Raw genomic sequence first — 26,177 nt, 5'->3', positions numbered from 1 at the left:
CCAACAAGCTGCATCAATCATACACTAAGAGTACAGCTATCATGCTTGTAAACTAAGTATAGAGTTCAAAAACAAAATTAATAGATTTGTTTTATAAATAATGTTATGTTGTTACATTTAACTGACGAAAATCCTGTTATCGAGGTCATTTTCTTAGTAGCTGATGTCAGAGGTCAGCATGTGGGAGAAGTTGGAGCTCAGGGATGATAGACGTGTTTCCCCACTAGTAATTACCAGTTGGAGGGCCGTTCAATAGTCTTTTTTCCCAGTTGTTGGTGGTAAAATCAGTCAGTGAAGGCACAATAGGTTAAAGACAACAATTTGCAAGTAAGTTACTGTGACTAACATAAATTAGAGACAGATAGTGTCTAGTTAATAATTGACAATTTCACAGATCAGCTCATTAATGACACATTCAGAACAGAGGGTGTCCAATTGAGTTGCTTGCATCGGCATCACCATGAAATACTTAAACACTTCCACTGACGGTTAGCACAAATACACATATATCTGACCACACCCCAAAATATTCAAATGTGACCCACCTGTACATTGCCCCCACCTATGAAAGCGCAGTGATGATTGTACCTTATATTCCAAATATTGGGTAAAAAAAATCTCACATTATAACTACAAGGTACCAAACTGTACAATATGAGTTGATGTGTGTACCTGTGAAGTGTACCTTTGACCTTGTTGTACCCCAGGAAACAGCACTGTAGTATACCCTAACCATATGATTCTTTTTGCGATAGTGTGATAATACATGTTCCAAGAAACATTGGCGCACTCTCAACCAAGAGGTTGCAAGTTCAAATCCTCGAAGACCTGACGTATACTCTACTTCAAGTGCCCTTGAGCACGGCCAGTTTTATGTTGGTGGCGATAATTGGACAATTATTTACTTGATTCTTGACCGTTTTTAGAAAAGTGCATAAATGCATTCTTGCCAACAAGTCTGTGGCCATATCCCTGTCACACTCACAGATCGTGTGGTGTATAACTGCATCGTAGCAGGACATCTTGGGTTGCTATAGCAACCAGCAAGTTATGAGTTCAAATCCCAATTTAAGGCTGATTCACAGTAAGGATCTCCTAACAACATCCTTGGGGATGTACCTGTAACAAACTGGGAATTAGACAAAACCTGCTTGGGGACCATGACTGCTAAAATGTAATTAATGTAAATTATTGCATTTCAAAGTAAAATATTCTAAATGACATTTGACACCTGGGTTTTGTTGTCCCAATGTTGTCCCATGTGTAGTGTCATGCACATGTTGAAATTGTGCATCCCCGTGTCACATTTTCTGTCAGGTTAAGTTCACACGAGATAATGTTCTCACATGTGCTCACCTACTGTATTGTCACGTGTAGTTTTATGTTATGACATGTTGCTTGACACGTTGTCCCATGTTGCTTCACACGTTGTCCCATGTTGCTTCACATGTTGTCCCATGTTATTCCATTAACTTCACATTAAATCACGTGTTCATAAGAGGAGGCACACCTTTATGTCCTCCTGTATGGCTCAAGACCGCTGTCCCAACACTTTTTTTTTTAAATTAAGGTACATTTTAATTGACACAGAATAATTTCCTCAGGCTCTGTTGCAATTCGTATGCTTCTTTTCACATTGGAGTGTTTTTACAGTTAGTGTGGTTCGCACAACGATTCAGGGTAAGCTTGTTTTTACATTCATACATTTTACTGTGGAGTTTTCCAGTGTGGGTGTATGCCATGTACTGTAACTGGGGGTGATTTATCCTTTCACGCTGTGTATTGGGCCAAGAGCACGGCTCTGGTTGCTGCAGGGGCAAACCTGACACCCAGGCCACCGTGAGTTACTACAGGTGTGTCACTAAACCTAACCTCTCAACAGGGACGCAGAAATATCCCGACTCCCAAATGCGCTGTACAAACATAAGTCTTCAGAGAAAGTTAACTGGAGTAATATGCTCTTTCTTGTCTTATTGGTGGGTGGGAGCCATTATTTTCCCTCTGTCTCAACATCCCAGAACGAACACCATTCAGAACAGAGAGTGTCACTTTTTGAATCCTAGGTTACAGTACTGCTTGCTGGGGTGAATTATTCTGCAGTTTCCATATCCCTTCACGGAGATATACACCTGCATGTTTCCTCACATGCCAGCAGAGGGAGCTATTGTCTTGACTTCATTCTCTACCCTGGGCAACTGATGTGGGTTGAGCTGAATGTATCATTTTAGCAATTTACCATCTTTGGTTGCTGCCAAAGGCTCCATTTGTGGACTGCAAAGCAATTTCAAAAAAACGTATGGGAGTCTAAACCCTATTCCCTACTGAAGGTCATGGTCTGAATATGAGATACTATGAGATCCCATAGGCCAGTAGAGTAGAAGCTTAGCGCTCTTCTAATAGTTTTTTTTTTTGTAAGGAGATTAGTCTTAAAGACCCCCTACTTGATGTCCCACTGATACATCCTTTATCACTTAGCCTCACTGCAGCACTCTCCAAAGTTGTATCAAGACAAAAGTACAAATAGATTATCCTATTACATTTTTTTTGTTAATCGCTTTGGTACTATTTTCACAAGTATGTGGTAAAACTCGTAGTACGAAACTCAAAACAGATCATCATAAACACATTTTTTTTCTCTCACAACTTTAAGGACATTTTCAATTGACTAAGTAAATCACACAAAATCACACTTTTTGACCAAACCTAATCACTGTTCCGTCTAGAAATACATTTCATATCAAGTAATTGCCTTTCACAATGCAATGCTCGCAATACTTTTCGTATTATTCTCTTCTCATTTGTTTAAATACATTTGACCATCACTTAATCCAACAGCGTTCAATGGTTTAAATCACTTAACCGTTTGGTAAACCTATAGATTTTAAACTGGTTTGTCTACTATATATGTATTTTGAGAACTACAGAAATAAAATGTTCAATCGTGGCCCAAAAAAATAGAGAATGACACAAATATATAGAATTTCAAATATTATTTTCCACAAAGTTTGCTGCTTCAGTGTCTTTAGATATTTTTGTCAGATGTTACTACGGAATACTGAAGTATAATTACAAGCATTTCATAAGTGTCAAAGGCTTTTATTGACAATTACATGAAGTTGATGCAAAGAGTCAATATTTGCAGTGTTGACCCTTCTTTTTTAAGACCTCTGCAATCCACCCTGGCATTCTGTCAATTAACTTCTGGGCCACATCCTGACTGATGGTAGCCCATTCTTGCATAATCAATGCTTGGAATTTGTCAGCATTTGTGGGGTTTTGTTTGTCCACCCGCCTCTTGAGGATTGATCACAAGTTCCCAATGGGATTAAGGTCTGGGGAGTTTCCTGGCCATGGACCCAAAATATCGATGTTTTGTTCTCCGAGCCACTTAGTTATCACTTTTGCCTTATGGCTAGGTGCTCCATTATGCTGGAAAAGGCATTGTTCGTCAACAAACTGTTCCTGGATGGTTGGGAGAAGTTGTGTTGGATGTGTTGGTACCATTCTTTATTCATGGATGTGTTCTTAGGCAGAATTGTGAGTGAGCCCACTCCCTTGGCTGAGAAGCAACCCCACACATGAATGGTCTCAGGATGCTTTACTGTTGGCATGACACAGGACTGATGGTAGTGCTCACCTTGTCTTCTCCGGACAAGCTTTTTTCCGGATGCCCCAAACGATCTGAAAGGGGATTCATCAGAGAAAATTACTTTGCCCCAGTCCTCAGCAATCCAATCCCTGTACCTTTTGCAGAATATCAGTCTGTCCCTGATGTTTTTCCTGCAGAGAAGTGGCTTCTTTGCTGCCCTTCTTGACACCAGGCCATCCTCCAAAAGTCTTCGCCTCACTGTGCGTGCAGATGCACTCACACCTGCGTGCTGCCATTCCTATGCAAGCTCTGTACAGGTGTTGCCCCGATCCCGCAGCTGAATCAACTTTAGGTGACGGTCCTGGTGCTTGCTGGACTTTCTTGGGTGCCCTGAAGCCTTCTTCACAACAATTGAACCACTCTCCTTGAAGTTCTTGATGATCCGATAAATGGTTGATTTAGGTGCAATCTTACTGGCAGCAATATCATTGCCTGTGAAGCCCATTTTGTGCAAAGCATTGTTGCTGACACGTTTCCTTGTAGGTAACCATGATTGACAGAGGAAGAGCAATGATTCCAAGCACCACACTCCTTCTGAAGCTTCCAGTCTGTTATTCAAACTCAATCAGCATGACAGAGTGATCTTGTCCTCGTCAACACTCACACCTGTGTTAACAAGAGAATCACTGACATGATGTCAGCTGGTCTTTTTGTGGCAGGGCTGAAATGCAATGGAAATGTTTTTGGGGGGATTCAGTTCATTTGCATGGCAAAGAAGGTGTCATGTCTTGTTATGTCTGTTCCTGTCCTTTCTCTTCATTCTCTCTCTCTGCTGGTCTTTTTAGGTTACCTTCTCTGTCTCTCATTCCTCAGCTGTTCTACATTTCCCCTAACTAGCTCATTCTCTCTTTCCCCACCTGTTCTCTCTTCCCCCTCTGATTAGGTCTCTATTTCTTTCTCTGTTCCTGCTACTTTCAGTGTCTGATTCTTGTTTGTGTTTTTTGATGCCAGAAGCAAGCTGTCGTCTCGTTTGCTTCCACCTTGTCCTGTCCTGTCGGAGTCTGCCTGGCAGGAGCATCCTGCACTATACTAACGTTCTTTTTGTTCCGCTGACAACGTTGGAAGAGGATTTATGCCATTCCTGTATTTTCATTAAAGAACTCTGTTTTCTGTTAAAACCGCTTTTGGGTCTTCACTCAAGTTCATAACAGAAGAATCAGACCAAGAATGGACCCAGCGGCTCCGGACCCTTTTCACTCCGCCGTCGAGATCCAGGGAGCGATGCTAGGCAGACACGAGGAGGAATTGTCTGCTGCTCAACATGCCGTTGAGACCCTGGCCGTCCAAGTCTCCGACCTCACAAGACGGGTTCACCAACTCCACCTCGATCCACCGCCCACTTCCAGGGTTTCCGAGTCTCCGGAGCCCAGGATCAACAACCCGCCGTGTTACTCTGGGGAGCCCACTGAGTGCCGCTCATTCCTCACTCAGTGTGATGTGGTGTTCTCTCTCCAGCCCAACACTTACTCCAGGAGCGCAGCCCGCATCGCCTACGTCATTTCTCTCCTTACCGGACGGGCGCGTGAGTGGGGCACGGCAGTCTGGGAGGCGAGGGCTGAGTGTATTAACCAGTATCAAGACTTTAAGGAGGAGATGATACGGGTTTTTGACCGTTCTGTTTTTGGGGAGGAGGCTTCCAGGGCCCTGTCTTCCCTATGTCAGGGGAATCGATCCATAACGGATTATTCTATTGAGTTTCGCACTCTCGCTGCCTCAAGTGACTGGAACGAGCCGGCTTTGCTCGCTCGTTTTCTGGAGGGTCTCCTCGTCGAGGTTAAGGACGAGATCCTCTCCCGGGAGGTTCCTTCCAGTCTGGACTCCTTAATAGCTCTCGCTATTCGCATAGAGCTGACGGTTTGATCTTCGTCGCCGAGCTCGTGGAAAGGAGCTCGCGTTCTCCGCTGCTCCCCTCTCCACATCACTGCCACCTGCCGCATCACTGCCACCCTCCTCCGCCGGCTCGGATGCTGAGCCTATGCAGCTGGGGGTATCCGCATCTCGGCCAAGGAGAAGGAACGGAGAATCACCAATCGCCTCTGTCTCTACTGCGGCTCCGCTGGTCATTTTGTCACCTCATGTCCAGTAAAAGCCAGAGCTCATCAGTAAGAGGAGGGCTACTGGTGAGCGCAACTACTCAGGCCTCTCCTTCTGGATCACGCACTACTTTTCCGGTCCATCTCCGCTGGCCCGGTTCATCTGCTTCCTGCAGTGCCTTGATAGACTCTGGGGCGGAGGGCTGTTTTATGGACGAGACCTGGGCTCGGGAACATGACATTCCTCTCAGACAGTTAGGGAGCCCACGGCCTTGTTCGCTTTAGATGGTAGTTCTCTCCCCAAGATTCAGCGTGAGACGCTGCCTTTAACCCTCACTGTCTCTGGTAATCATAGCGAAACCATTTCTTTTTTAATTTTTCGTTCACCTTTTACACCTGTTGTTTTGGGTCATCCCTGGCTAGTGCGCCATAACCCTTCTATTAATTGGTCTAGTAATACTATCCTATCCTGGAATGTTTCTTGTCATGTAACCTGTTTAATGTCTGCTATCCCTCCTGTTTCCTCTGTCTCTACTTCACAGGAGGAGCCTGGCGATTTGACAGGGGTGCCGGAGGAGTATCACGATCTGCGCACGGTGTTCAGTCGTTCCAAGGCCACTTCTCTCCCTCCACACCGGTCGTATGACTGTAGTATTGATCTCCTTCCGGGAACTACTCCCCCGGGGTAGATTATACTCTCTGTCGGCTCCCGAACGTAAGGCTCTCGAGGATTATTTGTCGGTTTCGCTCAACGCCGGTACCATTGTCTCCTCCTCCTCTCCCGCCGGAGCGGGGTTTTTTTTGTTCAGAAGAAGGACGGGTCCCTGCGCCCATGCGTGGATTATCGAGGCTGAATGACATAACAGTTAAGAATCGTTATCCGCTTCCTCTTATGTCTTCAGCCTTCGAGATCCTGCAGGGAGCCAGGTTTTTCACCAAATTGGACCTTCGTAACGCCTACCATCTCGTGCGCATCAGGGAGGGGACGAGTGGAAGACGGCGTTTAACACTCCGTTAGGGCACTTTGAATACCGGGTTCTTCCTTTCGGCCTCGTTAACGCTCCAGCTGTCTTTCAGGCACTAGTTAACGACGTCCTGAGAGACATGCTGAACATTTTTGTTTTCGTTTACATGGACGATATCCTGATTTTTTCTCCGTCTCTCTCGATTCATGTTCAGCACGTGCGACGCGTCCTCCAGCGCCTTTTGGAGAACTGTCTTTATGTGAAGGCTGAGAAGTGCATTTTTCATGCCGCCTCTGTCCCTTTTCTCGGTTCCGTTATTTCCGCTGAGGGCATTAAGATGGATCCCGCTAAGGTCCAGGCTGTCATTGATTGGCCCGTTCCTAAGTCACGCGTCAAGCTGCAGCGCTTTCTGGGCTTCGCTAATTTCTATCGTCGTTTCATCCGTAATTTCGGTCAGGTGGCAGCTCCCCTCACAGCCCTTACTTCTGTTAAGACGTGCTTTAAGTGGTCCGTTTCCGCCCAGGAGCTTTTGATCTTCTTAAGAATCGTTTACATCCGCTCCTATTCTTGTTACACCTGACATCTCTAGCCAGTTTGTTGTTGAGGTTGACGCGTCAGAGGTGGGCGTGGGAGCCATTCTTTCTCAGCGCTCTCTCTCTGACGGCAAGGTCCATCCTTGCGCGTTTTCTCTCATCGCTTATCGCCGTCAGAACGTAACTATGATGTTGGTAATCGCGAACTGCTCGCCATCCGCTTAGCCCTAGGCGAATGGCGACAGTGGTTGGAGGGGGCGACCGTTCCTTTTGTCGTTTGGACTGACCATAGGAACCTTGAGTACATCCGTTCAGCCAAACGACTTAATGCGCGTCAGGCTCGTTGGGCTCTGTTTTTCGCTCGTTTCGAGTTTGTTATTTCTTATCGTCCGGGCTCAAAAACACCAAGCCTGATGCTTTATCTCGTCTCTTCAGTTCTTCTGAGGTCTCCACCGACCCCGAGGGGATTCTTCCTGACGGGCGTGTTGTCGGGTTAACTGTCTGGGGAATTGAGAGGCAGGTAAAGCAAGCACTCGCTCACACTCCGTCGCCGCGAGCTTGTCCTAGGAACCTTCTGTTCGTTCCCGTTCCTACTCGTCCGGCCGTTCTTCAGTGGGCCCACTCTGCCAAGTTAGCCGGCCACCCCGGCGTTCGGGTACGCTCGCTTCCATTCGCCAGCGTTTCTGGTGGCCCACTCGGGAACGTGACGCGTCGATTTGTCGCCGCTTGTTCGGTCTGCGCGCAGACTAAATCTGGGAACTCTCCTCCTGCCGGCCGTCTCAGACCGCTTCCCATTCCCTCTCGACCGTGGTCTCACATCGCTTTAGATTTTATCACCGGACTGCCTTCATCAGCGGGGAAGACAGTTATTCTTACGGTTGTCGATAGATTCTCTAAGGCGGCTCATTTCATTCCTCTCGATAAGCTCCCTTCTGCTAAGGAGACGGCTCAGATCATTATCGAGAATGTTTTCCGAATTCATGGCCTTCCGTCTGACGTCGTTTCCGACAGAGGCCCGCAGTTCACGTCTCAATTTTGGAGAGAGTTTTGCCGTTTGATTGGGGCTTCCGTCAGTCTCTCGTCCGGCTTTCATCCCCAGTCTAACGGTCAAGCCGAACGGGCCAATCAGACTGTTGGTCGCATTTTACGCAGTCTTTCTTTTCGTAACCCTGCGTCTTGGTCAGAACAGCTCCCCTGGGCAGAGTACGCCCACAACTCGCTTCCCTCGTCTGCTACCGGTCTATCCCCTTTTCAGTGTAGCCTCGGGTACCAGCCTCCGCTGTTCTCATCTCAGCTCGCCGAGTCCTGCGTCCCCTCCGCTCAGGCTTTTGTCCAGCGTTGCGAGCGCACCTGGAAGGGGGTCAGGTCGGCACTTTGCCGTAATAGGGCGCAGACTGTGAGGGCCGCTAATAAGCGTAGGACCAAGAGTCCTAGATATTGTTGCGGTCAGAGAGTATGGCTCTCCACTCAGAACCTTCCACTTAAGACAGCTTCTCGCAAGTTGGCCCCGCGGTTCATTGGTCCGTTCCGTATTTCCCAGGTCATTAATCCTGTCGCAGTGCGACTTCTTCTCCCAGCTATCTTCGTCGCGTTCACCCGGTCTTCCATGTCTCCTGTGTTAAGCCCGTTCTTCGCGCCCCCGCTCGTCCCTCCCCCCCCCATCCTTGTCGAGGGCGCACCCATCTACAGGGTTCGTAAGATTTTGGACATGCGCCCCGGGGCCGTGGTCATCAGTACCTAGTGGATTGGGAGGGGTACGGTCCTGAGGAGAGGAGTTGGGTTCCCTCTCGGGACGTGCTGGACCGTTCGCTGATCGATGATTTCCTCCGTTGCCGCCAGGTTTCCTCCTCGAGTGCGCCAGGAGGCGCTCGGTGAGTGGGGGGGGGTACTGTCATGTCTTGTTATGTCTGTTCCTGTCCTTTCTCTTCATTCTCTCTCTCTGCTGGTCTTTTTAGGTTACCTTCTCTGTCTCTCATTCCTCAGCTGTTCTACATATCCCCTAACTAGCTCATTCTCTCTTTCCCACCTGTTCTCTCTTCCCCCTCTGATTAGGTCTCTATTTCTTTCTCTGTTCCTGCTACTTTCAGTGTCTGATTCTTGTTTGTGTTTTTTGATGCCAGAAGCAAGCTGTCGTCTCGTTTGCTTCCACCTTGTCCTGTCCTGTCGGAGTCTGCCTGGCAGGAGCATCCTGCACTATACTAACGTTCTTTTTGTTCCGCTGACAACGTTGGAAGAGGATTTATGCCATTCCTGTATTTTCATTAAAGAACTCTGTTTTCTGTTAAAACCGCTTTTGGGTCTTCACTCAAGTTCATAACAGAAGGACTTTGCAATTAATTGCAATTCACCTGATCACTCTTCATAACATTCTGGAGTATATGCAAATTGCCATCATATAAACTGAGGCAGCAGACTTTGTGAAAATTAATATTTGTGTCATTCTCAAAACTTTTGGCCACGACTGTATGTTTGCAAAGTATAAACTTCTAAATGTCATGCATTCATCAGCTTTTACCAACAATCGCCCACCTTTCAAAGACACACCATGTATCTATGAAACATATTTACCTGGTGCCTTTTGAGAAACAACGACTGGGTGAAACAATTGCGGGCCGAGTATCTTCATTGTAAAGGGATTAAACACTGTTTCCCATGCTTGTTCATTGAACCATGAACAATTAATGAACATGCTCCTGTGGAGCGGTTGATAAGACATGAACAGCTTACAGACGGTAGGCAATTAAGGTCACAGTTGTGAAAACTTAGGACACTTAAAAAAGCCTTTCTACTGACTTTGAAAAACACCAAACGAAAGAGGCCCAAGGAGGCATGAGGACTGCAGATGTGGCCAGGGCAATACATTGCAATGTCTGTACTGTGAGGCACCTAAGACAGAGCTACAGGGAGACGGGGCGGACAGCTGATCGACCTCGCAGTGGCAGACCACGTGTAACAACACCTGCACAGGATCAGTACATCCGAATATCACACCTGCGGGACAGGTACAGGATGGCAACAACAACTGCCCATCAGTGCTCAGACTGTCCGCAATAGTCTGAGAGAGGCTGGATCAATTTGGGGTCCGTCATGGTCTGGGGCGGTGTGTCACAGCATCATCAGACTGAGCTTGTTGTCATTGCAGGCAATCTCAACTCTGTGCATTACAGGGAAGACATTCTCCTCCCTCATGCGGTACCCTTCCTGCAAGCTCGTCCTGACATGACCCTCCAGCATGACAATGCCACCAGCCATACTGCTCATTCTGTGCGTGATTTCCTGCAAGACAGCAATGTCAGTGCTCTGCCATGGCCAGCGAAGAGCCAGGATCTCAATCCCATTGAGCACGTCTGGGACCTGTTGGATCGGAGGGTGAGGGCTAGGGACATTCCCCCCAGAAATGTCCGGGAACTTGCAGGTGCCTTGGAGGAAGAGTGGTTTAACGTCTCACAGCAAGAACTGGCAAATCTGGTGCAGTCCATGAGGAGGAGATGCACTGCAGTACTTAATGCAGCTGGTGGCCACACCAGATACTGACTGTTACTTTTGATTTTGACCACACCTTTGTTCAGGGACACATGATTCCATTTCTGTTAGTCACATGTCTGTGGTACTTGTTCAGTTTATGTCTCAGTTGTTGAATCTAGTTGTGTTCATACAAATATTTACCCATGTTAAGTTTGCTGAAAATAAATGCAGTTGACAGTGAGAGGACGCTTCTATTTTTGCTGAGTTTATATCTAAAAATAACATGGTTGTTTTGCATGAATGATTGTAGAGGTTGTCGTCATTGATCACAGCTTTTATTACACATTGATTAGATATTATGTAAATTATAGGTTTTCTGTCAGTTTTGTTGTGTATAGCCTAATGTGAACTGTAATGCACTGTAGCATATGCAACTTTTATCACTTCTAAGGGTAATTTGAAACATCTCTGCATTGTTTGTTATTGGCTAACTGGTAGTCAAAACGACTACATTTAGAAGATATCATTATGTTGTGTTTTGGTGATTAAACCAATGTTCTCATTACATTTCACAAACTATTATTTGAATCAATGTTTGTGGTGAGAGATTTTTACAATCCAAATGAACGCACATCGATAGGTTTTTAATGAAAGACTGACTGGGTTACAAGTGTGAGCTGTTTGACATTTTGTACTAAGAGTTGTGAAAATGTACCACATACTTGTGAAAATAGTACCAAAGCGCTTAAAAAAAATCATAAAGGTGTGTGTGTGTGAGTGCGTGTATGTATCTGAGCATGCTGTGCATTTGTGCCGTGTGTGTGTTCATTCGGTAATGCTCCCTCCTGCTTAGTGGTGCTCCTGTGCCAGAGTGCCACATTGCCAGAGTGGCCGGGCGGGATTTGGCTTGGCAAGCGTGTTTATGTTGGAGGGGAGTATCAGGCTTCATTAGATATCCCAGTCCAGCACTGCCTTTGCTAAAAAAACGTTGGGGCTTTTATTTATCATCCACTGATTGGATGGACAAGAGCCTGTCTCCAGAAATCACTATAATCCTCTTAGATAAAACAAACCCCTCATCCAATCCTCCGCTTCGATCCCCCCTCGCTCCCTCCCTCCTCCTCTCTACTTTCCCTCCATCCACCCCTCCCTTCCTCTCACTCTCCTATCCCCATCTCGGTTGGGGTGGGGAGTTTTAATCCAACTAGGTTACGCCCTAAATTTGATGACAGAGTAGGCAGCGTCGGAATGCCGACAAATCAATGGCTGCTGCAAGCCTCCCTCCCATCATTTTTCTGTGGGTTATTTTCATCTCGTCGTTGTCAGTGTGACGGCACGTCTGTCTGGTCTGTGCATAACCTGTTCATCTGCTCTGGTATTCCAGAGACCAGGAAGGGATCCTTCACCGCCAGGATGCAGAGAGGGACTACAGTATCTAGATCTTGTGAATGACCACCATGCAACTTTTGATGAATACCTCTTAGAGTGTCGCCTTCATGGTTGATCGACGGGTCACAGTGATCTAAACAGTGCCTCTTCATTGTGTCATGTTGGAGTGTTTTGAGCTTGTCAACTTCTAACACTAGAAGGCAACACTTCTAACACCAACAGGAGAATGCTGTAGTGCTTTGGGATTGGAAAAAGGAGAGGTTGGCCTGTGGTTTTGAGAGAATGAGAAGATAACGAGAAAGACTTGGGGGATGACAGAATCCCGACTGCGGGTATTTACGGACTCAGAGGAGGACAGTATTCCAGTTCACATATTCAACACAGTCAAAAATGACGTCATGGGGCTTCCACTTCCTTTAGCCGACATGAGAACACTTTCCCCCACAGACTCATTGGGATGTTCCCCCACAGACTCATTGGGATGTTCCTCGACACTTTCCTGAGGCTTGCTGATGCTGAGGTACGTTGTCGTTGTTTTGTTGTGTGCTGACTGAGACATTGGAGAGGAGTCATATATACCACCGGTACAGATGTCTTCCTCAGGCGACACAGTGGGACCAGGCAGGATGGGACTAGGACCCAGGGCTGACACAGTGGGACCAGGCAGGATGGGACTACTACCCAGGGCTGACGCAGTGGAACCTTACAGGATGGGACTACTACCCAGGGCTGACGCAGTGGAACCTTACAGGATGGGACTACTACCCAGGGCTGACGCAGTGGAACCTTACAGGATGGGACTACTACCCAGGGCTGACGCAGTGGAACCTTACAGGATGGGACTACTACCCAGGGCTGACGCAGTGGAACCTTACAGGATGGGACTACTACCCAGGGCTAACACAGTGGACCCTTACAGGATGGGACTACTACCCAGGGCTGACGCAGTGGACCCTTACAGGATGGGACTACTACCCAGGGCTAACGCAGTGGACCCTTACAGGATGGGACTACTACCCAGGGCTAACGCAGTGGAACCTTACAGGATGGGACTACTACCCAGGGCTAACGCAGTGGACCCTTACAGGATGGGACTACTACCCAGGGCTAACGCAGTGGACCCTTACAGGATGGGACTACTACCCAGGGCTGACACAATGGGCCCAGGCAGGATGGGACTAGGACCCAGGGCTGACACAGTGGGCCCAGGTAGGATGAGACTAGGACCCAGGGCTGACACAGTGGGCCCAGGTAGGATGGGACTAGGACCCAGGGCTGACACAGTGGGCCCAGGTAGGATGGGACTAGGACCCAGGGCTGACACAGTGGACCCAGGTAGGATGGGACTAGGACCCAGGGATGACACAGTGGGCCCAGGTAGGATGGGACTAGGACCCAGGGCTGACACAGTGGGCCCAGGCAGGATGGGACTAGGACCCAAGGCTGACACAGTGGACCCAGGCAGGATGAAACTAGGACCCAGGGCTGACACAGTGGACCCAGGCAGGATGAAACTAGGACCCAGGGCTGACACAGTGGACCCTTACGGGATGGGACTAGGACCCAGGGCTGACACAGTGGACCCTTACGGGATGGGACTAGGACCCAGGGCTGACACAGTGGACCCTTACAGGATGGGACTAGGACCCAGGGCCAAGCCAGGTGGAGTAACGAACAGGCTGGGACCCAGAGGGACTCCAGCGGGGCTGAGGCTGGGCCTGTGGATCCTGTGTTTCAGCTGGTTCTGCTTCACTGCTCACGCTCAGATGAAGATACCACCTGAGACGTGAGTAGCCCCTTAGTGCCATCATGTTGTACTGCTCACCTCCAACAGTCTCTCCTTTAAAGTTTCTATTCATACAGGCTACTGAGGCTTTGTGTGTCAGCTACACCTCAGATGTGGAGGCACAAGGGGGCTAAATCTATCACTTGATGCAGTGGTATTCTTACTGTACTATCTCAAATATATCATTCCCTGTTGGTCCAGCACTGTGTGATATGTAGCAATCTTCCAGTTGGCCTTTGATGTTGATGAGTCTCCACAGTTTTATCAGCAACTTGTCACCCTGAGATTGACTTTTACTGTACCCTTCTAACAAATGTAATTGTTGCACTTGGAAACATTTTGAGGAAGCACATTTTCTGACCAGCCGAATCTAGCCATTTATAGTAGGGGGACAAAAGTGTCTGCTAAAAGGCATATAAGCAGGAGGATTTCTAGGTTGAACCTCTATTCCAATACGGTCTGTCTGACTGACTGGCTGGTTATTGTTGTTTATCTGCAGTCAGCTGCTGTTCGGTTTGTTTCAAGGCCTGATTACACATTGACCCTGATTCCTCTCTCCTCTGCCTCCGCTTCACTCCCTCCGCTATAATTGAACCCCATCCAACTGTCACCAAAATCACAGCACCTAAAAAGGTCCCATGAGCCAGGGAGATTAATCACGCTCGAGTCCCACACTCTGCACTCTGCTTGTCAGCCCGTCTGGCCCTGTGTTCACATTCATCTCTCATCCCACCATATTAGGGGACAGTGCCAGCGGTCAGCCAGGCCAGTTCCACAACATGATTTGATGTGATGTGATTCATCATCCGGTGTCAAAGCCAGGATTTTTTCCCCCCCCCTTGCTTTCAAAATCCAGATTTTCTCAACTTGTGGGAATTCAGCCACCATTTTACTTTTGCTGGAAGAGAACAAACATCGTCATCGGGTCACTCAGTGTGCTGATGTGACGGAGTGTTTGTCACGTGGTTTACTACATTACATTTTGCTTCATCCCATGTCTTTGGGACAATGCATTGCAGTTTCCCCAAGGCACAATGGGGAGTGCTGGCTGTTCTGCGCTTGTCTGTGTTTCTGTAGATTAGATTTTGTAGGCTAATACAGGGCTGGCGTTGGACAAACTGGATATTCTCCTGAGCTTACATACATTTAAATCCTTGAGTCAGGCCGAATATCATATTGATTGACCCAAAGCTGTCTCGCTCTTCAAAGTTGCCAACAGCTTATTGCTGGCAGTTCCACTGGTTTTTAAGCCAGTGTGTTATAGATCAAATATACTTGACCCACTAACAGGCAACATTTGGCATAGGACGTCATTGTCTTGCTTTTGAAACTAGTAATAAATCTGACCATGATGAAACGAAAGACTCCATAATGACATCCTTGCAACCGGTTTTGCCAACCAAGTTAGTTTTTTTTACCAAGAAGCATTTCTCCCATAGGCTGCCAATTCCCAGTAAGCAGTGGTCAGTTCAGTCACTGCCAGTGGCAGGAAGTGGTCCAAAGTGCCGGTCGTATGATCGATTGACCACTGTTATTTTGCAGGACTCTGCCCTCACCCATTTGGGCCGGGCCAATAGCCAGGGGTATCACACCACATTGGTAGACAGATGGTCATGCAGACCGGAGTGTGTTGTCAGAGGAACCTCCTGTGAGCAGACCTGCATGTTCACTTGTACCACACTGGGTCCATCACTGCCTGAAGCCTCAGCGGGACTGTGGTAGTCTGATCCAAGGTGTTATCACTGCAGACCTGGATTTGATTTGATTTGAACGGTAGTTTTAACTGTGCTTTGCGGAAAGTAACTATTTTTCCCGGGGGAACCAACAGTTACTTTGGAGGGTGACTCCAACTATTTGAAAACAGATCTCAGAAAGTGACTACTTTTCAAAACTATATTAATACAGATCTGAGAAAGCTAAAACCTTTAAAAATATTTTAGTCCAGATCACAGGAAGTTACTTCAACTAATGGCAGGGCTGTATCTGGAACTGCATGTTGATGATAGAAATATAATGAATAGAGCACACACAATCTCATATACTATTCCAATCTAGCTGACAGCCATATTTGAATTACACAATACATTTCTATCTGAACATTCGGTAAATGTCCATTCTTCTCAATGTCCATGAACCCAGGTGTATATAATCAAGTGAAACCAATTAACCAATGATATTTTGTACAGATAAGTATAAATATGTTGTGACGCTCAACTACTGTATGGCTCTTCGACATGACACTGAACATTTATTTTATGATACTTGAAAAAACTGTAATTCAAAAGCCAATTGTAAACAATGCAAACAGCAAGTTGGACGCTTACACAGCAAATTCTCAAGTGTAATAAAATAAATAATTAACCGTCTTAAATCAACACCAAAAGTGTGGAGTCTGTGGACCCAAATAGACACTATTTCCCAGAGTGCATTGCCTTTTGAGTAAATTGTAGAGCTACCACGCATGACTATATTTGATAGTGACAGAGACATGTTTGTTGCATTCATCCATTTTCGATCCTATGGACTTCACCAATTGAGTTCCTAAGCTCTTACATCTTTTTTTAACACAATGCCACACTAAATCAGGGATGGGCAACTTTGATGGAGGTGGGTGTCACAAGAAACCGGAACTCATCATGAGGGGCCACAGTTTTAGAGTTCCTTTTGTGCAGTTCTACACATTTTGCCATGAGGGAAACTAATTTCATGCACATTTTTAGTTTTCGTGTTAAATCTGTGCAATTCGTCACATTTTAATATGATATTTTAATATGATATCTGTGCGAGACTGACTAGAAAATCAATGGGGGTCTAATCAAGGTCTAATTCGGCCTAGCTGGCCACTTGACTAACTTACCAAACAAACAGTTGGTGGATGCATTGTTACGTACCCTTACCACCTGGGGGTGGCCCATCAGGAAGTCCAGGATCCAGTTGCAGAGGGAGGTGTTTAGTCTCAGGGTTCTTAGCTTAGTGTTGAGAGTTGAGGGCAATATGGTGTTGAACGCTGAGCTGTAGTCAATGAATAGCATTCCCACATAGGTGTTCCTTTTGTCCAGGTGGGAAATAGAAGTGTTGAGTGCAATAGAGATTGCATCATCTGTAGATCCGTTGGAGCGGTATGCAAATTGCAGTGGCTCTAGGGTTTCTGGGATAATGGTGTTGATGTGAGCCATGACCAGCCTTTCAAAGCACTTCATGGCTACAGATGTGAGTACTATGGGTTGGTAGTAATTTAGGCAGGTTACCTTAGTGTTCTTGGGAAAAGGGACTATGGTGGTCTGCTTGAAACCTGTTGGTATTACAAACTCAGGTTGAAAATGTCAATGATTACACTTGCCAGTTGGTCAAGCCATGCTCGGAGTACACGCCCTTGTAATCCGTCTGGTCCCGCGGCCTTGTGAATGTTGACCTGTTTCGAAAGTCTTACTCACATCGGCTACGGAGAACGTGATCACACAGTCATCCAGAACAGCTGATGCTCTCATGTATACTTCAGTTAAACTTGCCTCGAAGCGAGCATAGAAGTAATTTAGCTTGTATGATAGGCTCGTGTCACTGGGCAGCTCGCGGCTGTGATTCTCTTTGTAGTCTGTAATAGTTTGCAAGCCCTGCCACATACAACGAGCATCGGAGCCGGTGTTGTACAATTCAATATTAGTCCTCTATTGACACTTTTCCTGTTAGATTATTCATCGGAGGGCATAGCGGGATTTCTTATAAACTTTCAGGTTAGAGTCCCGCTCCTTGAAAGCAGCAGCTCTACCCTTTAGCTCAGTGTGGATGTTGCCTGTAATCCATGGCTTCTGGTTGGGGTATGTACGTTCAGTCACTGTGGGGACGATGTCCTCGATGCACTTATTGATAAAGCCAGAGACTGATGTGGTGTACTCCTCAATGCCATCGGAAGAATCACAGGACATATTCCAGTCTGTGCTAGTAAAACAGTCCTGTAGCTTAGCATCTGCTTCGTCTGACCAATTTCTTACTGACCGAGTCACTGGTGCTTCCTGCTTTAGTTTTTGCTTGTAAGCCGAGGGGATAGAATTATGGTCAGATTTGCCAAATGGAGGGCGAGGGAGTGCTTTGTACGCATCTCTGTGTGTGGAGTGAAGGTGGTCTAGAGTTTTTTCCCTCTAGTTGCACATTTAACATGCTGGTAGAAATGAGGTAAAATGGATTTGAGTTTCCCTGCATTAAAGTCCCCGTACACTAGGAGCCCCACCTCTGAATGAGTATTTTCCTGTTTGCTTATGGCCGTATACAGCTCATTGAGTTCGAGCTTAGTGCCATCATCGGTTTGTGGTGGTATATAGACAGCTACCAAAAATACATCTGAAAACTCTCTTGGCAAATAGTGTGTTCGACAGCTATCTTGAGATACTCTACCTCAGGTGAGAAAATCTTGAGACTTTTTTAGATTTCGTGCACCAGCTGTTGTTTACAAACATATATAGACAGCCACCCCTTGTCTTACCAGAGGCCGTTGTTCTATCCTGCTCAAAAAAGCTTAAAACCCACACGCTGTATGTTATTCATGTCAGCCACGACTCGGGGACACATAAGATGTTACAGTTTACAATGACCTGTTGGTAGGATATACGTGATTGTAGTTCGTCTATTTCATTATCGATTGATTATGCGTTGGCTAATAGGACTGATGGTAAAGGTAGATTACCCTCTCGGCGTCGGATCCTTCCAAGGCACCCGGACCTTCGTCCCCGATACCTCTGTCTCTTTCTCCTGCAAATGACGGGGCTGAGGGCCTTGTCGGGCGTCTGAAGTAAATCATTCCTGTCCGAATCGTTGAAGAAAAAGTACTAGTCCAGTACGCGGTGAGTAATCACTGTCCTGATATCTAGAAGCTCTTTTCGGTCATAAGACACGTTGGCAGAAATATTATGTACAAAACAAGTTACAAATAACACAACAAAACATACACAATAGCACAATTGGTTACAGGATCGTAAAACGGCAGGCATCTCCCTCGGCGTCATTCTTTTTAATGAGGTCGGGAGGAGCAAACAAATAGCATTACGCCTCATTCCATTTGATTTCCATACAACACCACATTGGTAGTCTGTCTGATGACATATAAAAAGGGAGTTCTATAGATGCCTTAAAATCCTAGCCGCGGGAAGTAGGGGTGCTTAGGGTGCTGCAGCACCCCCTGAAAAATCTGAATAGAAAATTAATAAAACAGAAGTAGTGCACTGGGCCTTTACTTTACTACTATTAGCAGACCGATGTAGCCGTCTGTAGCGGGGGCAAAACATATTTCTCAGCATCCCCCGGCTATGCTTAAAATCCAATCATGTGCTTGAGGGGCACCTACATCAACCATGGACAGATTAAACAAATTTGGCATTACAGTTGTGATATTCATGGTCTTTTTTGGCACATGGGTCCAGTCTGGTTTTTGAGTGTCATGTAGACAGCAAGGCCAAAATCTTGATGATTATATTCTGTCATGGACAGGATGATAGATTATCTATCATCCCTCACTATCCATCACCTCTCTCTCTCTCTCTCTCTCTCTCTCTCTCTCTCTCTCTCTCTCTCTCTCTCTCTCTCTCTCTCTCTCTCTCAGGGTCCAAGATTGGGCAAATGTCCTTTCAGTGCAACTACGCGAGGCTACCACAAGATATTCGGGAGCTAACATTCTGCAAAAGGTAAAATGTGGGTTTTATTTGGGGTTTGATCCCTATACGGGAATGCGACCGAATTAACATCAACCATAGGACAGAAACAGCTCCACTTACCACACATATTCTCTGCCATTTCAACCCACTGATCACCATCTTCCCCATACTTTCCTTGTCTCATCACATATATAATCTCATGTGGAGCACCATATTCTCTTCTAACGCCACACACTAAAAACAAATGGTTCTAAATTACATAGTTCCAAATAAGGCTTATTTGATTGGTAACCATAGCAGAATGTTGTTTTTCTGAAGGTTCCAAATGGAACCTGTATGGTGCTATAAAGAACCTTTTCCTACGGTTATATAAAGAGCCATTAATAAAAGGTTCTATGTATCACCCAAAAAGGTTATTTATACGTGGTTCTTTATAGAACCTTATAGAACCTTTATGGAGAATGGTTCTATAAAGAACATTTTTCAATCTCAAAAGTTAGTCTGGATTAGTAACCATATTATATTCTTAAAATGCCAGTGGATTCATTGTGTTTATTAACAAGTTGAATCAGGTGTGCTAGCTCTGGCACAGCTGGGGGTCCCTGAGGAGAGAATTGAGAACTACAGACTTAGTCAACTGTTTTTAATAGACACAAGGCCATACATCTTTCATAAGACAGCCTCACTGGTCGTAGTCATACATACCATGCAATTGCACAACACCACAGATTACATAAACTGTAATGACACTCTCACTCACCGTTGAACAAAAAAAAGTTGCTGTCCCTACATTTTAATTATCACTAAAAGAGGAAAGAATGCTTTCTTGAACTACAACGAACCATCAAAGGTATGGTATGGTTCCACATAAAACCATCACCTTTTCCAAAGAACCCTTGAGGAACCCTCATTTTTTGTAGAGTAGAGTGGACTGGAGTGGAGTCAAGGGAAGGGAGATACTTGGCACAGCTAGTGGCCCAGGGCAGCAGACAAAGACACACATGGTACAGGGCAGCTAGGCTACAAATGCGATCACACTAATATAATGTAGGAACCAGGAACTCTTTACCATAATGATAATCATGATGTTGTGTCTTCCTGTACTTGTTTCAGATGGTCATGCCCCAATCTTGTCTTTACTATTTAGTTTGTTTACTTGTCTCTACTCTTAGTTATAACAATTAAATTTACATTTTAAACTACTATTATATGGTATGCTGATGTAGTCTATGCTACGTACTGAATCTACCTCAATATGTGATATTCCTGACATTATGATGACCATTTTGTACTCATTGTCCCTGTGAATTGCCAGAGGAAAAATACCTGTATCTAGCATACCTGAATTATCTCCCCAACAGAGCTATTCAGTCATGACTACTCTAATAGCTTCTCTCCCCAACAGAGCTATTCAGTATGACGCTTTCACCCTTCGGTATATGGCTTGCTTGGATTAATTAGGATTAGTGAGTGACTTAATCGAGTAATTAAGATACAAGTAAAGTCAGAGAGCTCTGTTTCGTCTTCAAATGGCTTTACCTAATGGCTCACACTTAGCTCTCTGAATCAATCAGGCCCAAGAGAGAATGATACGTGCCACGTTAGCATGGCAATGCTGCAATTGGAGCTGAATTTCATTTCCTGTACAAATAACGAAACCAGATGATCAAATATGACATTCAGACAAATTTACAGACGTGGTTGAACATCTCCCTTGTTCTTTTCAGAAATTCAGAGATGTAGAGTCCATTATCAAGATCGTGGACATCGATGGGAGAGCCCAAGTGAGGGACTTTTCAGAGGACATAGAGAGAATGCTGGGGTCCAAGATGAAGTCCGTTAAGGTGAGTAAAAAGGTCAGATACAAGCCACGCACACGTTAGATCCTCTCGCAGACCAGAATTTGCCATTGGTCCATCTGTTGATGTCCCCTGCTGTTATACACTCTTTGCAATATGAGAGTAGCCACCCCCAGAACTTTAACCATGAGTATTGTGGTTGGGCTTGTGGTTTGCAAAACGTCTTTAAATTAATATATCTTTATTTTCTCCTCAGCGGTTAGCTGAGTCTGCGGAGGATGCAGATTTGTACCACGAGTTCAACAAAACTCTACAGGTTTGTCATTCTGTCTGTGGGAATGTGAGGTCTCAGATTTATCAAAGTAATGCTACTATGAGTATCAGAAAGCTGTTCTACAGTACCACAATAGAGATAATGAATTGTCTAACTATTATGCACATGTTGATGACCACAAAAACACACAATGCCATGAGAAGAAGTTCGTTTCTGATAGAATATACACTGCTAACTTACTCGACTTCCAATCACACTTGATGAATTTGAATGTAACTCTTCCACCTACCTCGTGCTTCTTCCTTCTCCAGTTTGACTACTATAACTCCATGCTGGTGAACACAATGGATGACGATGGTAACTTCGTAGAGCTGGGTGGGGAGTTTCCTCTGGAGGAGAATGAGCATTTCAACAACATCCCAGTCAACACAATGCAGAGTGACGTACAGGTCCCCACCAATGTCTACAACAAAGGTGTGTGTGTGGTGAAGTTGAAACAGGCCATTTGCAGGCCCTTGGATCCAAATCCTCACTTGATGCCCTTGGATGTAAATCGTAATTTATATATGCACATAACACATATGTTTTACATAAATCACACATTGAATTCAACGAGAGATTAGCATGTAAGAACATTGGATTAGGTGTGGCGTCGTCCACCTTTAAAGTGAAAGGTATTGCTATATGTGATGTTACACTTTCCATCTCACTCATTTGCTGCTCTCTCTATCTCCCCTGTGTAAAGATCCCTACATCCTCAATGGAATCTACATGTCGGAAGCTTTGAATGACGTGTTCGCCAACAACTTCAAGAAAGACCCCACCCTCACCTGGCAGTACTTTGGCAGCTCCTCGGGTTTCTTCAGAATCTACCCTGGTAAAGGACGAGGCAGATGCCCACACAATGCTGATGTCATACGCCCACAGCTCCATACAACTGATAGCATAAATCAGCACAGAATTATGTTTAAATCTAGAATAGAACATTTCAGAAAAGATAACACAGCAAAACATAAAAACATACTAGTGTATATAAATCATGCCAACAGTCTCTAATGATGTAAATTGCAGTGGTGTTGTAGAATTTAAATGGATGCCATGATGTTTGCTGACTGTGGAGATTGTGTGACCGTATCATTTATACAGGTATCAAATGGACTCCAGATTCAAATGGTGTGGCTGCTTTTGACTGCAGGAACCGTAACTGGTAAGCTACTATCTCTGCATTTAGTAGTGTCTAGGGTGGCCTTGACCTTGACCAGAGTAGGAAACGGACAGGTATCAAGGTGACAAGAGTAAGAGTAAGAGTTAGACACTAATACTGTGACCTCTTATACCCTTAGACTCCCCTTACGTAAACAACACATGATTTCACATGTTGAAAATCACATTATTGTGATTATTGTGAAAACATTATTGTTTTGCACATGTGAAGTCATGTGAAACCATGTGGTTTTGGAACATTTCACATGTGATATTTCACAGTGGTAGTTTCACATGTGGATTTTCACATGTGAAATCATGTGAAAACATGTGTTTCTGGAACACTTCACGTGTGATGAAATTTTACATGAAGTTTCACGTGGATTTTACATGTGAAACCATGTGTTTTTGAAATGCTTGTGATGATATTTCATATGAAGTTTCACATGTGATGCCCTGCAAACAAAAATTTGATGTGATGTGACACACACACACAGTGGTTTAAACATAGTGTTTCCAACTTATATATTTGACATACAGTGCTTTCAGAAAGGATTCAAACTCCTTGACTTTTTCCACATTTTGTTACGTTACAGCCTTCTTCTAACATGTATTAAATCATTTTTCTCTCCTCATCATTCTGCACACAATATGAGACTCAAAATTGAGCTCAGGTGCATTATGTTTCCACTGATCATCCCTGAGATGTTTCTACAAATTGATTGGAGTCCACCTGTAGTAAATTCAATTGATTGGACATGATTTGGAAAGGCACACACCTGTAAGGTCCCACAGTTGACAGTGCATGTCAGAGCAAAAAAAAACAAGCCATGAGGTCAAAGGAATTGTCTGTAGAGCGCCGAGACAGGATTGTGTCAAGGCACTGATCTAGGTAAGGGTACCAAAACATTTCCGCAGAATTGAAGGTCCCCAAAGAACACAGTGGCCTCCATCATTCGTAAATGAAAGAAGTTTGGAAACACCAAGACTCTTCCTAGAGCTGGCCGCCCGGCCAAACTGAGCAATCGGGAGAGAAGGGCCTTGGTCAGTGAGGTGACAAAGAATCCGATGGTCACTCTGACAGAGCTCCAGAGTTCCTCTGGAGATGGGAGAACCTTCTCTGCAGCACTCCAGCAATAAGATCTTTATGGTAGAGTGACCAGACCGAAGTCACTCCTTAATAAAAGGCACATGACAGCCCGCTTGGAGTTTACCAACAGGCACTTAAAGGACTCAGACCATAAGAAACAAGATTCTCTGGTCTGATGAAACCAAGATTGAACTCATTGCCAAGCGTCACATCTGGAAGAGACCTAGCATCATCCCTACGGTAAAGCATGCTGATGGCAACATCATGCTGTGGGGATGTTTTTCAGCGACAGGGACTGGGAGACTAGTCAGGATTGGGGGAATTATAAACGGAGAAAAGTACAGAGAGATCCTTGATGAAATCCTGCTCTAGAGCACTCAAGACCTCAGACTGGGGCGAATGTTCACCTTTCAACAGGACAATGACCCTAAGCACACAGCCAAGACAACACAGAAGTGGCTTTGGGACAAGTCTCAGTGGCCCAGCCAGTCCAGACTTGAACCCAATCAAACATCTCTGGAGAGACCTGAAAATAGCTTTGCAGTGACGCTTCCCATCCAAGTTGACAGAGCTTGAGTGGATCTGCAGAGAAGAGTGGGAGATACTCCCCAAATACATGTGTGCCAAGCTTGTAGCTTCATACCCAAGAAGACTCTAGGCTGTAATCTCTGCCTAAGGTGCATCAACACAGTACTTATGTTAATGTGTTATTTCATTATGTCATGTTTTATACATTTGCCAAAATAACAAAAAACCTGTTTATGCCTTTCATTACAGGGTATTGATTGTGGATTGATGAGGTATTTTACTTTTTTAAAATCCATTTTAGAATAAGGCTGTAACGTAACAAAAAGTGGAAAAAGTCAAGGGGTCTGAATACTTTCCGAATGCACTGTACATGACTACATTGTGTATGTCACACCCCGACCATAGTTTATTTGTATGTTTCTATGTTTTGGTTGGTCAGGGTGTGATCTGAGTGGGCATTCTATGTTGGATGTCTTGTTTGTCTATTTCTATGTCTGGCCTGATATGGTTCTCAATCAGAGGCAGGTGTTAGTCATTGTCTCTGATTGGGAACCATATTTAGGTAGCCTGGGTTTCACTGTGTGTTTGTGGGTGATTGTTCCTGTCTCTGTGTTTTGCACCAGATAGGGCTGTTTCCGGTTTTCGTACGTTTCTTATTTTGTTAGTTTCATCGTGTATAGTTTCCTTATTAAATAAAATTAATCACAACAACGCTGCATTTTGGTCCGCTCCTCCTTCCCACAATGAAAGCCGTGACAGAATCACCCACCACAACAGGACCAAGCGGCGTGGTAACAGGCGGGAGCAACAAAGGGAGGAATGGACATGGGAGGATGAATTGTTTGGAGAAGGACCCTGGGATCAGCCTGGAGAATATCGCCGCCCCAAAGAAGAACTGGAGGCGGAGAGAGCTGAGAGGCGCTGGTATGAGGAGAAGCAACAGTGGCAGCAGGAGCAACAATATCGGGACTACACTACTTGGGAGGAAATAGACAGGTGGGCGGTCGACCCAGGGAGAGTGCCGGAGCCCGCCTGGGATTCACTGGAGCAGTGCAAAGAGGGTTATAGGAGAATGGAGATGGTGAAGCAAGCACGGCGGTGCGGAAGGAAGCCCAAGATTCAGCCCCAAAAATTTCTTGGGAAGGGCTCACAGGGAGTAGGGCTACGCCAGGTAGGAGACCTGCGCAAACTTCCTGTGCTTACCGGGGGGCTAAAGAGACCGGGCAGGCACTGTGTTATGCTGTGGAGCGCACCATGTCTCCAGTGCGGGTGCATAGCCCGGTGCGGTACATACCAGCTCCTCGTATTGGCCGGGCTAGTGTTGGCATTGAGCCAGGTAAGGTTGGGCAGGCTCGGTGCTCAAGAGCTCCAGTGCGCCTGCACGGTCCGGTATATCCAGTGCCACCTCCGAGCCTTCCTCCTCTCCTGCGCTGCCGGAGCCTCTCGCCTCTCCAGCGCTGCCGGAGCCTTTCTCCTCTACAGCGCTGCTGGAGTCTCCAGCCTGTTTACCGCAGCCAGAGCCTTCCTCCTCTCCTGCGCTGATGGAGTCTCCTGCCTGTTTAGCGCAGCCAGAGCTGCCAGCCTGCATGGAGCAGCCAGAGCTGCCAGGCTGCATGAAGCAGCCAGAGCTGTCAGTCTGCATGGAGCAGCCAGAGTTGCCAGTCTGCAAGGAGCTGTCAGTCTGCAAGGAGATGTCAGTCTGCAAGGAGCTGCCAGTCTGCAAGGAGCTGCCAGAGATGCCAGTCTGCATGAGCAGCCAGAGCTGCCAGTCTGCAAGAAGCCGCCAGAGCTGCCAACCTCCATGGAGCAGCCAGAGTCACC

At 45.8% G+C, this 26,177-nt stretch overlaps 1 protein-coding gene across 3 annotated transcripts in view; it reads left to right on the top strand.

Annotated features, from left to right (window-relative positions):
- The first annotated feature begins 12,687 nt into the window (after window positions 1-12,687).
- Window positions 12,688-26,177, top strand: part of LOC135509554 (voltage-dependent calcium channel subunit alpha-2/delta-4-like) — an 81,357-nt gene continuing 67,867 nt past the window's right edge. For all 3 annotated transcript variants that reach the window (XR_010450948.1, XM_064930303.1, XM_064930302.1), the window contains exons 1-7: window positions 12,688-13,820; window positions 19,411-19,492; window positions 21,190-21,306; window positions 21,518-21,577; window positions 21,847-22,009; window positions 22,281-22,412; window positions 22,682-22,742. Coding sequence is in view for 2 of the 3 variants with exons in the window: in XM_064930303.1 (XP_064786375.1) it covers window positions 12,703-13,820; window positions 19,411-19,492; window positions 21,190-21,306; window positions 21,518-21,577; window positions 21,847-22,009; window positions 22,281-22,412; window positions 22,682-22,742 (1,733 nt within the window). In the remaining variant the exon portion in view is untranslated. The remainder of the gene's footprint in view (window positions 13,821-19,410; window positions 19,493-21,189; window positions 21,307-21,517; window positions 21,578-21,846; window positions 22,010-22,280; window positions 22,413-22,681; window positions 22,743-26,177) is intronic.

Source organism: Oncorhynchus masou, chromosome 22, assembly GCF_036934945.1.
Source record: "Oncorhynchus masou masou isolate Uvic2021 chromosome 22, UVic_Omas_1.1, whole genome shotgun sequence".
NCBI lineage: Eukaryota > Metazoa > Chordata > Actinopteri > Salmoniformes > Salmonidae > Oncorhynchus > Oncorhynchus masou.
The sequence above is the reverse complement of the archived record's forward strand: the minus strand, read 5'-3'. Positions and strand labels throughout refer to the sequence as shown.